At 41.3% G+C, this 14,688-nt stretch overlaps 1 protein-coding gene across 18 annotated transcripts in view; it reads right to left on the reverse strand.

Annotated features, from left to right (window-relative positions):
- The window catches only part of TARS3 (threonyl-tRNA synthetase 3), a 78,513-nt gene that overhangs the window by 60,627 nt on the left and 3,198 nt on the right, over nucleotides 1-14,688 (reverse strand). For 17 of the 18 annotated variants that reach the window (XR_012415504.1, XR_012415503.1, XR_012415505.1 and 14 more), the window contains 4 exons: nucleotides 14,310-14,503; nucleotides 8,335-8,458; nucleotides 5,369-5,490; nucleotides 2,275-2,392 (listed from right to left, as the gene is read on the reverse strand). Coding sequence is in view for 9 of the 18 variants with exons in the window: in XM_073996863.1 (XP_073852964.1) it covers nucleotides 2,275-2,392; nucleotides 5,369-5,490; nucleotides 8,335-8,458; nucleotides 14,310-14,503 (558 nt within the window). In the remaining 9 variants the exon portion in view is untranslated. Of the gene's footprint in view, nucleotides 1-2,274; nucleotides 2,393-5,368; nucleotides 5,491-7,084; nucleotides 7,183-8,334; nucleotides 8,459-14,309; nucleotides 14,504-14,688 lie in introns of all 18 variants that reach the window. The other variant, XM_073996864.1, reaches the window with a different exon arrangement.

A 14,688-nucleotide genomic window follows, 5' to 3' on the forward strand; every position in this document is an offset into this window, starting at 1 on the left:
CTATATATTCACATCAAATCATTTTCCTTAACAAAGACAGTGCTCAGTTCTTAAAAGTAGCTGCAAAAAAAGGCAACCTACAGAATTAAATATTTGCAAATCACATACCTGTTAAGAAATGGATATTCAGAATACATCCAAGAACTCTTATAACTCAAATACAAAAAGCTAATTGAAAATGGGCAAAAGTGCTGAACAGACATTTCTCCAAAGACATTTCTTCAAGAAAAAACACAAATGGCCAATAAGCACATTAAGATGCTCAACATTACTACGTCATTAGAGAAATGCAAATCAAAACCAAAACCCCCATGAGATACCACTTCACAACCATTAGGATGTCTATAAAACAAAAATGAAACAAAACAAGTGTTGGCAAGGATGTGGGAAAACTGAACCCCTTGTGCATCACTGGTGGACTGTGAAATGGTGCAGCCACTGCACCAAACGGTATGGCGAGTTCTCAAAAACTTAAAACCAGTATTGCCATAGGATCCAGCAATTCCACTTCTAAGTATATTCCCAAAATAAGTAAAGCAGAGACTCAAACAGAACTTTACACACCCATGTTCACAGCAGCATTGTTCACAATAGTAGCCAAAAGGTAGAAGCAACCCAAGTGTCTATAGATGGATGAATGGGTAAACAAAATGTAGTCTATCCGTACAATGGAATATTATTCAACCTTATAAAGGAAGGAGATTCTGACACATGCTAAAACATGGATGAGGCCGGGCGCAGTGGCTCACGCCTGTAATCCCAGCAGTTTGGGAGGCCGAGGTGGGTGGATCACCTGAGGTTGGGAGTTCAAGACCAGCCTGAGCAACATGGAGAAACCCCATCTCTACTAAAAATACAAAAATTAGCCAGGCATGGTGGTGCATGCCTGTAATCCCAGCTACTCGAGAGGCTGAGGCAGGAGAATCGCTTGAACCCGGAAGGAGGAGGTTGAAGTGAGCTGAGATCGCGCCATTGCACTCCAGCCTGGGCAAAAAGAGCAAAACTCCACCTCCAAAAGACAAATAAATAAAAAATAAAATAAAAAACCATAAAACATGGATGAATCTTGAGGACATTTTGCTGAGTGAAACAAGTTAGTCACAAAAGGACAAATATTGTCATGATTCCACTGATATGAAGTGCCTAGAGGAACCAAATTCAGAGATGGAGAGTAGAATGGTGGTGGCCAGGGGCTGGGGCCGGGGTGGAGGGGCGGAATGGGGAGCTAATGTTTAATGGGTACACAGTTTCTGCCTGGTAAGATAAAAAGCTTTGGAGATGGATGGTGGTGATGATTGACAACATTGTAAATGTACTTCATGCCACAGAACTGTATACTTAAAAATGATTAAATGGTAAATTTTATATGTTATATATTTTACTGCACACAAAAGAATACTGCAACCTTTTACCAAAACCAACTCTATTTTTTATTAAAGCCCACAAAACTAATAATATTGTGTTTTCAAAATATATATTTTTGGTTGGGTGTGGTGGCTCATGCCTGTAATCCCAGCACTTTGGGAGGCTGAGGTGGGTAGATCACTTGAGGTCAGGAATTCAAGACCAGCCTGGTCAACATGGCAAAACTTCGTCTCTACAAAAAGGATACAGAAATTAGCCAGGCATGGTGGCACATGCCTGTGGTCCCAGCTGAGGGACTGAGACAGGAGAATCACTTGAACCTAGGAGGCGGAGGTTGCAGTGAGCCGAGACAGTGCCACTGTACTCCAGCCTGAGAGGCAGAGAGAGACTCCATCTCAAAAAACAAACAAACAAACAAAAAAATGTATGTTTTCTCCAATACATATGTTTTAAAACATAAAATCAGGAATATATTTAAGTACATTGGTCAAAACAATATAGAGAAAGTTACCGTTTTATACAGATTACTCTAGGTTAAAATCTGAAAAAAAAAAGTTAATAGAAAACTCCCAAAGAAAAGAGAAAAAGGCAGCCTTTTATATGGGATTATAAATATTGTTGAATTTAGGGGACAGATATTCACAATACTCAGAATTAATCAGATTTATAAACACACATATAAAAATTATTCACCTGGCCCTTTACCTACCTATGTCTGCCCTAAAATGTTCAGGAAATAGATGAGGAGGGAAATGCCACAGCAAGTAACTGGTAACAACCTCACAGTAGCTTAACAGAATTAGAACAATTTGGTGAGCAATGGCTAACTATTTGGGGGAAGGTGGAGAAGCTAGTCTACATGGATTTTTAATATTCCTAGTAAGATGTTTAAGAGTTTCCCCAAGTTACCTTAAACATTTCCAGGAGGATTTCCTTGCTGACTTCTAGTCTTTCAAAAGGTTGCTTTTCTTTTATGATGGCTTTACATATATTCTCCAGGGCTGACAATTCTGTGCTGGATACTGCTCTAAAAAGAAGAGCAGAGAACTGACATTGATCTTCCAGACATTATGCATTCCCTCTTTCCTTTGTCCTGAAGGCTCAGCAGTGACACATTTTCTAACTTGAATCTGTTAAGTCTTATTGTTCTAGGACTTCAGAAAGTCAAACATTCATACGGTCACTACTCTTGCATCTCAAAGAGGGAGACTAGGGCATCAACGGGTGCCACGACCTGCCTCATTTCTCCTCTGCTGCAAGGTGAGCAGGAAGCCCTGCTAGGAGACATCCAGGTGGACTGTGAGCTCCTTTGAGGCTGGTTCTTCTGTGCGGTCTTCCTTATCCTTCACATACTTTAGTTTTGCTCAAGAGCCAGATGGAGTGCTCATCATGTCCCTGCCATCACTGGCTATGGAACCAAGGCTGGGAGAGATCTGTGTGGACTGCAGAGTCCCGGTGCTCCTAGCAGCACTGAGCCTCCACTATGCATGGACTGACTTCCTTTGAATCACCCCCTGGTCAGTGCTCACTCCCTCCTGCCACACTGGCTTCCTTGCCACTCCTCAAATAAGCCACACATATCCCCACATCAGGACAGTCCCACAGAGGCCTGGAACCTTCTCCCTGCAGATGTCATAAGTATCCCTGTCCTCAGGGCTTGCTCCCTCCCTCTACTCTGGTCTGCTTCAATGCCATCTGCCCCTTCCTGCCCACCTGCCTGTTATGGCACACACCTCCCACACCTGGCTGATGTTCCTATATTCATCACCACCAGGCAGCAGATGGCTGCTTGTGCATTTGCTGTCTTCCCCCAACCAGACTGTTAGCTCCATGAGGACAGACTGGTTCCTTCACTGCCGAATCACCAGCACCCACCACAGAGCATACAGCAGGGAGCAAAAACATCTTGTTGAATGAATACTGGAGCCATGTTAACAAGAGATGAACTGGATGTGATACTGTGATATAATAACAAACATATATTTGGTCTTCATCCAGATTTCTGGCATAGGGTTTTTAAGATCCTGAAATCTCTGGAGTGATACGAGTGTCTTTTGTGTGCTGATGAGATGACTGGTGGCTAGGTCCCCTAGGTAGCTTCAGAATGGGAACTGGTCACCAGAAAGACCAATGCATGATTAAAGGGTTGGGAATTTCAGCACCCCTACCTGCCTCCTTCGGGGAGAGGACAGGGACTAGAGATTGGGTTATCACCAATGGTCAATGATTGAATCAATTGTGCCTCTACAATGAAACCTCCATAAAAAGCCCTAAACGAGATTCACAGAGATTCCAGGTTGTTGAACACATCCAGGTGCTTGGGGCATGGTGCCCAGAGACACATGGAATCTCTGCACCCCCTCCCACATACCTCACCATAAGCACCTCTTCCATCAGGCTGTTCATCTCTATCCTTTGTACCATCCATTATAATAAACTGGTAAGGTAAGTAAAGCGCCTTCTTGAGTTCTGGGAGCTAGCCTAACAAATTATTGAACCCAAGGATGGGGTCATGGAAACTCCCGATTTGTAACCTGTAGGTCAAAAGTATGGAAGACCCAGACTTCCAGCTGGCATCTGAATTGGGGGCAGTTTGTGGGACTGAGCCCTTGACCTGGGGGATCTGCACTAACTCAGGGTAGACAGTGTCAGAATTGAGTTCAATCATTAGACACCTAGTGGGTGTCCAGAGAGTTGGAGCACTGGCTGTTGATGTGGAAAAAAACCCCACACCTTTGAGATCAGAAGTGGTATAGGTAAACACAGTTCATGGTTGTTCAGGAATAGTGATTCAGACTGGACAAGTCTCTAAGTAGCAGCTACAGAGCGTTGGGTGCTTGGTTGGGGAGGTCATTAAGCGGTGTGCAGGAGAAGGTAAAGATAAAATGCACCACAGTCATCCAGGCCAGAGACGCCATGGGGCCAAGTTAAGGCAGAAGTGAGAGAAGGAGAGGGGCGTGGGAGAACTATTTAGGAGATAACACTGGCAGAACTGGATGGTGGGGTGGTGGTGAAGAGCAGGGAGGAAGTAGAAGGATCAGAGGTTTTGGTTGTGCCAACTGGAGGTACCCTTAAAAGCTGAGGAATTCAGGGCAGGAGTTGGACGGGGCTGGCTGTTTGCTAATGATTCAAGCATAGGTCTATGGAATGAGAAGCCTCTGTGAAACATCCCTGTCTGGCACTCAACTATGTGAGATGCTTGGCTGAGGTTAATGATGCCCTTGATTATCATGGAGCAAATTAAACTAAGCTCTCCCTAGGAATTAAGCTTTCGATTCTGGTCTTAATTAATACCATGCTCTAGCAAGTCCAAGATTAGATAAACAGCATATCATATTCTTCTGGGGACAAAAAAACAAAACAAAACAAAACAAAAAACAATTTTAGAAGTACCTCTTGAATCTAGATTTGACTAAAAATAATTTTTAGTTAAATGGCTTAGACCATCTAAACAAAAAATAATTTTCAAAATTGGTCAACCAATCTATGCCATATTATGCAAAACAGTTGACCCTTGAACAACGAAGGTTAGAACTACATGGGTCCACTTATATGTGGATTTTCTTCTGCCTCTGCTACCCCGAGGCAGCAGGATCAACCCCTCCACTTCCTCATCAGCCTACTCAATGTGAAGATGAAGAGCTTTATAACGATCCACTTCCACTAAATGAATGGTAAATATATTTTCCCTTCCTTATGATTTTCTTAACATCTCTTTTCTCTAGCTTATTTTAAGAATACAGTATATAATACACATAAGATACAAAGTATGTGGTACTCAACTGTTTATGTTTTCATTAAGGTTTCTAGCTAACAACGGGCTATTAGTTAAGTTTAGGTGGAATCACAAGTTTTACTCAGATTTTCAACTGCATGGGCATCAGTGCCCCAATCCCACATTATGTAAGGGTCAACAGTATAAAGTTACTAAGCTAGTATGTAACCATTAAAACACAATAAAATTGAAACACATGCATTCACAAGCCAGTATTCAGTGTGTTACCTGTCTTCAATGAACATGTCATAATAAAATCCATTTTCAATGGGCGGACCGTAGCACAGGTGGCCTCCATAATAAAGTTCCATGGCCTCCCCAAGAATGTGAGCACTGGAGTGCCAGTACACCTGCATGGCATGGACAGAGGGGCCATTAGCTGCCAAAAGTATGTCATGGAAAATTAGTAGTAAAATGATGTAAACAAGTAGAACATTTCAAGGAGATAAATGGCAAGACCAAGGGCAGCAACATCAACTTGAAAGGAAAATCTTCAATGCCCACTTAGAAGAGAATGCTTTCTGAGCCCTCCCTGACATTCCACCAGAGCTACTTGCTCAGTGCCAGTGTGAAGCCACTCTGCTGAGAGTGGCAGCTGGAGCTCAGCTACAACCCCATTTCCTCTGTGCATATCAGTCACAAGGGATGAACACCTCTCGGAACATCCAGCAGAGCAGCTGTGTGCAAATCTGATTGAAGCCCAGAGTGGGAGGAAGGCCGAGGAGTGCCAGGTGCTAGCTCTCTTCCTTTTTCTCCAGGGGCACCCTCTCTGAGAGGGACACAGAGCACTGAAGTGTTCCTGACACCACTAGAGTTAATGAGATTCTGCATCTCCACAGCAGTCTTCATGTGCTGAATAGCATGTGACTGTGGAAGTTTGAAAGATGGCTCAGGAAGAAAAAAGTGTTGCCAGGGAATGTCTGCTGGCTGCCTGGGACCCCTGAGAAGTGTATACATGAGTTCATTAACCACAGTTCAGAGCCCGACTGTCAGTCCTCCAAGTTCAAAATGTTGATAAGGTTTTCAGTTCCCAAGGAATTCATTTTAGTTTATGGATAAAATGAAACTAACCAAAGTCACCAAATAGATATAGGTACCAAAAGAGTAAGATAATCAAGTCATCTGTCAGCACTTTCTTTCCTTTTATTAAATAGAAAGCAAGTTACAATTAAAGAGTTGTTTGATAAAATGAATCAGAGCAGAAGGAGTTAGACGATGGACCACTATGTGCAATCCTAGCCCATAGCAATAGGCTGGGATATGATTTGCAGAAAGACCCAGAGGGTCAGTCCTTAGGGCACAGCACTTCTCCTTTGGATGCTGCTAGGATGGCAGGCTGACTGCTAGCATCAGCCCAAATCTCTTACGTGGTGCACTGTCCACACCTAGATATTTGTTGAGCCAAATACTGTGTTATGTGTTGGGTTACAATAGTGAAAGAAACAGACATACTCACAGCCCCCACACAGGTGCAGCCTATTGGGAAAGACACAGGCAATAAACAAAACTGGAAGTGCATAATTATATTTAAAAGGAGATGAACAGGGCTTTGTAATAAAGAAAAACAGTGAGTGTCCTACATTCATGGGGACTCGGGAAGGCCTGTGTGACTAACACGTAAGGGATGGGACAAAGCATAGCTTGAGAAAGGTTAGAGAGGTAAGGAAGGGCCAGAGACCATGCAGGCCTTGGGGAGGAGCTTGCATTTTACTCCAAATGCAATTGGATGCATTAAAGGGTTTTAAGCACAATGATTACATTTACATTTACACACATCATTTGATAGCTCAATGGGAATGAATTTCAGGGGACAAAACAGCAAGTAGGTAGTTTCTTGAGTGGGTCTATAACAAGGTGAGTGCAGATTCTCAGGCAGTGGCAATGGAGAGGGAGAGAAGTGGACAGATTCTAGATATGCTAGGAAGTAAAATCTACTGGGCTTACCCCTCACTGGAGATGGAGTTGAGGGACGGGGAGGAATCACACAAAACCTCCAAGGTTCTGGGTTGAGCAATTGGGTATGTGGTGGAATAATGCATTGACTTAGGCAAATAGGAAAGAAATAAATTTTGGGGTTAAAATAGAAAATTTCATGGTGAATGTACTGAAGATTCTTGTAAAATATCTACGTGCAGATATCACATAGGCAGTAGTGCATCAAAACTGAGGCATGGCTACCTATGGCTGGAGAGTTGTGAATTCAGTTTACAGTACTGAACTTTCTGAAAATCACCTTTAAACATGGTTTTATTAATAGCATACCATTTAGATATTTAATTGTTATACTTTGCATATTTTAAACAGAAATTAAAATATGGTTCTTATAGTTTAAAGAAATTTAGTATAAGCCTTGCAATTACTGTAACCTAAGCTAATCATAAGTTAGGTTTTATGAAGATAATGGACAGCTTGAAGGGCGACTGCAACGTTCAGGCGACAATGTATATCAGAAATCATATATTACATGCATATGTGAAAAATGTGGTATTTATTTTATAGAAAATTATATTAAGTATTTAAAGTATATTTGAGTCTTATAATTTCTTCAAATTCTTCGATACAAATTAAATTATAAAGTAGACCCATTTTTAACAGTCTATTAACAATTCATTTCAAACACACATTGATTTAATAACCAAAGCATTCTAACTTAAGGAAATGATTATTGTAAGAAATGATAAGGCTGGGCACAGTGGCTCACACCTGTAATCCTAGCACTATGGGAGGCTGAGGGAGGCATACTGCTTGAGCTCAGGAGTTTGAGAACAGCCTGGGCAACATGGCAAAATCTGTCTCTACAAAAAATATGAAAAATTAGCTGGGTGTGTAGGTGCGTGCCTGTAGTCACAGGTAGCCGGGAGGCTGAGGTGGGAGGATCACTTGAGCCAGGGGAGGTTGAGGCTGCAGTGAGCCATGATTGCACCACTGTACTCCAGCCTGGGTGACAGAGTAAGATCCCATCTCAAAAAAAAAAAAAAAAAAAAGAAAGAAAGAAATTATGGGCTACTTTAAAAATCGACATGTATTTGTATACATTCATGCCACAGATATTTATTAAACATCAATATTCAAATTTTAAATCTTAGAAACTCCCAAAAAACTCAACATTCGTGACTTCAATATGTGGCTTCTTATATAATATAGTTTACAACATAACCACCCAAAGTTTGGCTGTCTGGATTTTAAATACTCACAGCTTGAGCTTCCTCATTATCAAATGTAAGCAGCTGTAGAGAAGAGTCCCCTTCCAACGGGCGGTCCAGGTCCCACAATTCACCATTTACTTTGGCTATTACTGTGCTTTCAGCCAGTTCCTGACTAGGAAGAGAAAAGCCACTTGGGAGTTAACCTTATCATTGTTACAATGATTCCTTAAAAGATTAAAAGAATTTCTAGGGTTGTTTTTTCTTTTTTTTTTTGAAGTGTATAGAAAATACAAACGTAAACGAATAAGACAGATACTTATTGTTTTGTAATATTTATTTTATGTAGAAAAGTAATACACATTCACTGTTTTAAAAAAACTTGGAAAACTGAGAAAGCACATAGGATAAAAAAAATCACACATAAATATCATAAATCACTACTTATAACATTTTGGTACATTTCCATCCAGTGGTTTTTCTACCTCCATCCACCCACCCACACATATGTGCTGTCTTTAAAAGCAGTTGCCAACATAATTGTATAGCTTGCGTTTTCTCTATCATGCCTCAGATAACCTTCCAAATACTTCCCAGTCTGGAAGTATTTATTTATTAATGAAGCCTCTACTGCTGCACACTGAGGTCGCCTAAGTTTTGCTCTCACAGAGTATACCACACAGACATCTGTACACAGGCATCTTGCGACTTCTGTGACTGTTTTCTGGGAATACGTCACAGAATTGGAATTACTAGATCAAAGGTGATGTACCTTTGAAAGATTTCTGATGTCATTTGAACGCATCACTTCCATGTACCCCAATTTTTAAAAATCTTTGTCTACGTGACATTGAAAATTGTTGTTTTGATTTAATTATTAATTTTGGTTCATGCTTACAAGCTATTTTTACTTTTATGAACTATCCGATTCCTTCGCTTCTTTTCTTTTCTTTTTTTTTTTTTTTGAGATGGAGTCTCACTTTGTCGCCAGGCTGGAGTGCAGTGGTGCGATCTCAGCTCACTGCAACCCCTGCCTCCTGGGTTCAAGCAATTCTCCTGCCTCAGCCTCCTGGTAGCTGGGACTATAGGCACACGCCACCACGCTCAGCTAACTTTTGTATTTTTAGTAGAGATGGTGTTTCACCACATTGGCCAGGATGGTCTTCTAGTGAGGTGTTGATCTCTTTCTTTCTCTTTTTTTGTGTATCTTTTAAGTAAATTTATTGTTTGAAAATTGTTGACAAAATCACAAGTTAAGAAAGGAAACCTGGAAAGCACAGAAAAACACACACACACAAAGTCACCTATAATTCCACCACCAAGAAATTACCATTGATGTTTTGTTTATATCTTTCCACATTATTTAATATATAGGAATAAAAAATATTTAATAGTATCATAATTATGTTATTTTATAACCTACTTCTTAAACTTAACAATAAATCACAGCATTTTCCCTAACAGGAGACAGACTTCTAAAATATGATATTTAATAGTCACAGAGGAACCAATATTTGCTAGGCATTTTAATTATTTTTATGGGTATTTTGGGGGATGAGTAGTAATGAAAAATAATGCTGCAATGAACATTCTTGAATATATATCTTACTCAATTATTTTCTCAGGAAAAATTCTGGAGGTTAAACTGCTAGTCAAGGGAAATGCATTTTCCGTGACTTCTGTCAGAATATATTGCAAAATTTTCCTACTAGCAGAGTTACAAGAGTATCTTGTCTCTGAGTTCTCATAATGTTAGGTACTATTAAATTATATCAACTCTACAGCTTTTTTTTTTTTTTTTTTGAGACAGGGTCTCACTCTGTTGCCCAGGCTGGAGAGCAATGGCGCAATGTCAGGTCACTACAACCTCTGCCTTCCGGGTTCAAGTGATTCTCCTGACTCAACCTCCCGAGTAGCTGGGATTCCAGGCACATGCCACCATGTCTGGCTACTTTTTGTATTTGTAGTAGAGACAGGGTTTCACCCTGTTGGCCAGGTTGGTCTCAAACTCCTGACCCAAGTGATCTGCCCATTTTCACCCCTCAAAGTGGTGGGGTTACAGGTGTGAGCCACCGTGCCCAGACTACAATGTAATCTTTTAATTTACATTTCTGTGATTAACTTGAGCAGCAGTACAGCATTGTGGTTAGGAGCACACAGGTGAAAGGCCAAACTGGGTTTAAATATTGGACAATTTACTCAGCTTTTTAGGCCTCAGTGTTCTTATCTACAAAATGGGGATTACAGGACATTCCTCATTCACTTATACTCAGGATTACGTAATGTGTACATATGATAACAGTAACTTAATAAATGTTAGATATTATTAATCAAGTAGGACTTTCTTTTCATTTCTACTGACTGTCACAGATGGCTACATGTTCCGCAAAGCCATTCTGCCCTTCTTCTACAGACGGAGTTTTCGAGCCTTCCTTGCAGCTAGATGTGGCCAGATTTGGAGCCAATGGACAGAAGGAGAAGTCATGTGTAACACTTTTGTGTCTCATCATTAAAACAGTAGAGGGCACTTCTCTATCCTCTCTCCACCTTCTGTAGATGGGAACCCATGTGCTGTTCTTTCTGGACCATGTAGACAAGGGCAACGTTGTACCAGACAGATCAGCAAGATGGGAGAAATTTGGGTCCCCAAATGACTGTATGGAGATATGTCACCCAGTCAACCTGGCCACCCACGTCTAGACTGCTATATGAAAAACAGACTTTGACCATATTCAAGTGACTGAGTTTCTTATGATGTCTTTGCTGTAGCAGCTTAGTATATATCTTAAGTAATAAAGAAATAATGACCTGGAAGTAAAAATCCAAAACATGTGGCACTGGCTTAGCAGACTGGCAGTGAGTAACAAGGAACCAGACTCTAACATATGGAGAGCCAGTAACCTTTGTGATAGTATAACAAAATATTTGATAAAACTTGCAGGCAAACCATGTGTCACAGTGCTTGTAGCACACAAGAAAGCAGATATAAAAGGGGAGAGTAAGGCCAGGTGTGGTGGCTCACACCTGTAACCCCAGCACTTTGGGAGGCCGAGGTGGGCACATCACCTGAGGTTGGGAGTTCGAGACCAGCCTGACCAACATGGAGAAACCCCATCTCCACTAAAAATACAAAATTAGCTGGGTGTGGTGGCACATGCCTGTAATCTCAGCTACTTGGGAGGCTGAGGCAGGAGAATCCCTTGAAACCAGAGAGCAGAGATCGTGGTGAGCCGAGAAGGAAAAAGGGGCGGGGCATGGGGGCGAGGGGACAGTGTTGGTATACCCTGGGTAACTCTTATTGCTTTCAGCAAGAAGCTACAAGAATGCGTTATCTCAGATGAAAATAATCTAGTTTGCTAGCAGAGATGGAAGGGATAGGGAGGCTCCCCCTGCCTGTGTCCTGTAATTCAACTGACTAAAAGTTCAGAAACGTGGAGCTATGCAAGATTGGAAAGACAATCTTCCTTCCCAAATAGCAGGAGGGACAGGCACTGATAGCCCTTCTCAAAGGCCACACATAAATCCAGAAAATAGAGGCCAGTGGAACTGCAAGGATTAGAGAGCAAGACTGTCTCCCTCCCAAAAGTCTTTTGCTTCATATGCTCTCAGTCCATTAAACGAGGAAACAGGAGTGAGCCAAATTAAAAAGCCATGAAACAACAGGGTGAGAAGTCTATCTAGAAGATTCTTTAAGTGAAATTACTTTCATGTGGAACGGATTAGCTACAAACAGACCAGAAGCCTACTATAGCTAACTGATGATGGAAATGATATTGTCAAACAAATTATAAGCCCAGCTCACAAATATCTGTAACTATGTGATCCTTAAAGGAACCCTCAGGCCCCAAGTGTGCACCACAGAACTGACCTGTGCAAACTGCACAGACCCCAAGAGGACAAACTGTCGTGCACTTCAGATGTGACAAATGAGGGTAATGGACAACTCTGAACTTACCAAAGTGCAAAATCAGGGCCCATGGGGGATCATGGACAAGACAGCTGCTTCCAGAGAACAAAGGATGAATAGGTGGGCTAACACAAGCACTAACTGCTGCCAGGCTGTGGGGCCTCACAATGGCTTCCAGCAGAATCTGACGACTTCTCTATACCACTCCCTGCTATATTTCTCCTCTTTCTTTTTTCCAAGCACACACTTTGTGATTGTCTTCTGTGTACTGCATACACGTGTGGTGTGAGCAGACTTGTCTGTTAGTTTATTTGTCACTAGAATGCAAGTGGTCAGCCTGATGGGGGGGTGTTCTGTACATCACTCAGAAATCCCAGGCTTTGAGCTATGGAACAAAAGAGTTGTCTCACCTGGGGAGTGAGTGTGTCAGATGTTGAAAGAAGGGTACCTAGAGATATCTGGATATCAGAGGGGCAGACTGTGGCAGACTCCCTGTTGTTCCATAAACCATTCCTCTCTTCCATGGTATGAATGCTTTAGCTGCACATGTGTCTGGGTGGCCAGTGGAGCTATATTCCCATTCTCTCTTACAGCTAGGCATGGCCATGTGACTAAATGAGAGCTAACAGGATGTGAGTGAAAACTGAAGCCAGCCCCTGTGGGGTCTTGGCCTCAAAGCATCATTGTTCTGCAGCTTCTCTTCCTCCTGACTGCAGGCAGGCCCGTGCAAGGACCCAACTTCCACCGCTAGACACAAACAAATCCTACCTAGGGGACAGCAGATCAACAAGATTGAAGGAAGCTGGGTTCATAAATAACTGCATGGGCCAGAAATGTTCACTAGGCTGGACTGGTCACTTCTAGACGGTTAGTTTGCATCAGAAGCCCCTGGAGGGCTCATACAAACACAGATAGCTGATCAATTCAGGGTGTTTGAGGTGGGACCCCCAAATTTGCTTGTCTAACAAGTTTCCAGGTGATGCTTTGCTGCTGGTCTGGGGACTACACTTTGAGAAATACTGACCCAACACATTTAACATGCAATCTGACTCTCCATGAGAAAACAAACATTCTTGCTTCACAACCTGTTTTCTCCTAGCACATCATTCCTCTTGGAAAACATGAAAACAGGTTGAGAGAGCATTTAACAATACAACAGGATGAATCAGAAACATAATCTTAGCCATAGTTTTCAAAGAAAATCTGAGAATTTCAATTGTTGAAACAGTTTGTTTTTTAAATGATAAACATTTATTTACATGGCATTAAATACAATTGTATAGAAGCTATATAATTGTATTTATATAATAGCTTCTAATGCTAGGAATTAGCATTAGTCAAAACAATATAACTTCACTAATGTATCTAATTCCTAGAAAGGTCAATGCACTTTTCCAAGACTAATAATAGCTCTAACACATATATCTTCGATCTATAATTAAAAGACCTGTAAAAACTCACGGAAATTACTTGATTGATGAATAAAGTCAGTGTAAAATGGCCTGTCAAGACAGATTTCTTCTCTCCTATATATTTTTATGAGAACAGGAAATGATTGTGTTCCGATATTCAACTACTTATTTACATGGCCCTTGGAGAAGCCAGAGGAAAAAAATTAAATACATTTAATTTATGCAACTGAATAAGAAAAAAAAAATTAGCTGATATGGTTTGGCTGTGTGCCCATCCAAACCTCATCTTGAACTGTAGTTTCCATAATCCCCACGTTTTGTGGAAGGGACCCTGTGGGAGGTAATCGAATCATAGGGGCTGTTACCTCCATGCTGTTCTTTGGTAGTGACTGCGTTCTCATGAGATCTGATGGTTTTATAAGGGGTTTTCCCCCCACTTTGCTCTGCACTTCTCCTTGCTGCCGCCATGTGAAGAAGAACATGCTTGCTTCCCCTTCTGCCATGATTGTAAGTTTCCTGAAGCCTCCCCAGCCCTGTGGATCTGTGAGTCAATTAAACCTTCTTCCTTTATAAATAACCCAGTCTTGGATGTGTCCTTTTAGCAGCGTGAGAATAGAGTAATATATTAGCAGTCCCTAAGAAAACATTTTCACCAGGCTCCAGTATAATTACTTAATATTGAATATCTTTTCCACACTATGGTTTACCTAATTTCAGCAGCCACTTGGTAAGGTGTTGTTTTCCAGACTTCTCCTTGCACTGTTTGCCCATCAGTCACTCTCACTGTGATGATATTGCTTGTATCCCCTTTTTTTCCATAAATGGAAAGTAGGAGCTGATGGTCTTTCTTCAGTATTTCAAAAAGCTTCAATCTTTCTTTTATGAAAATTGGTTGTTTCACCTGAAATTATAATGAGATTAATATATACAGCCTACTGTTTTCCAGCTGCTCAGCTCTGAATCAGCTTCACCCCCTCACTGCCTTCTCAGCTCTACAGATGCTCCCAATGTACCACAGTTTGAATTACAATTTTGTTGTTGTTGTTGTTGTTGCTTTTTGGTTTGTTGTTGTTGTTGTTTTGAGAC

The sequence above is a fragment of the Macaca fascicularis genome, chromosome 7, assembly GCF_037993035.2.
Source record: "Macaca fascicularis isolate 582-1 chromosome 7, T2T-MFA8v1.1".
In the NCBI taxonomy this organism is placed as follows: domain Eukaryota; kingdom Metazoa; phylum Chordata; class Mammalia; order Primates; family Cercopithecidae; genus Macaca; species Macaca fascicularis.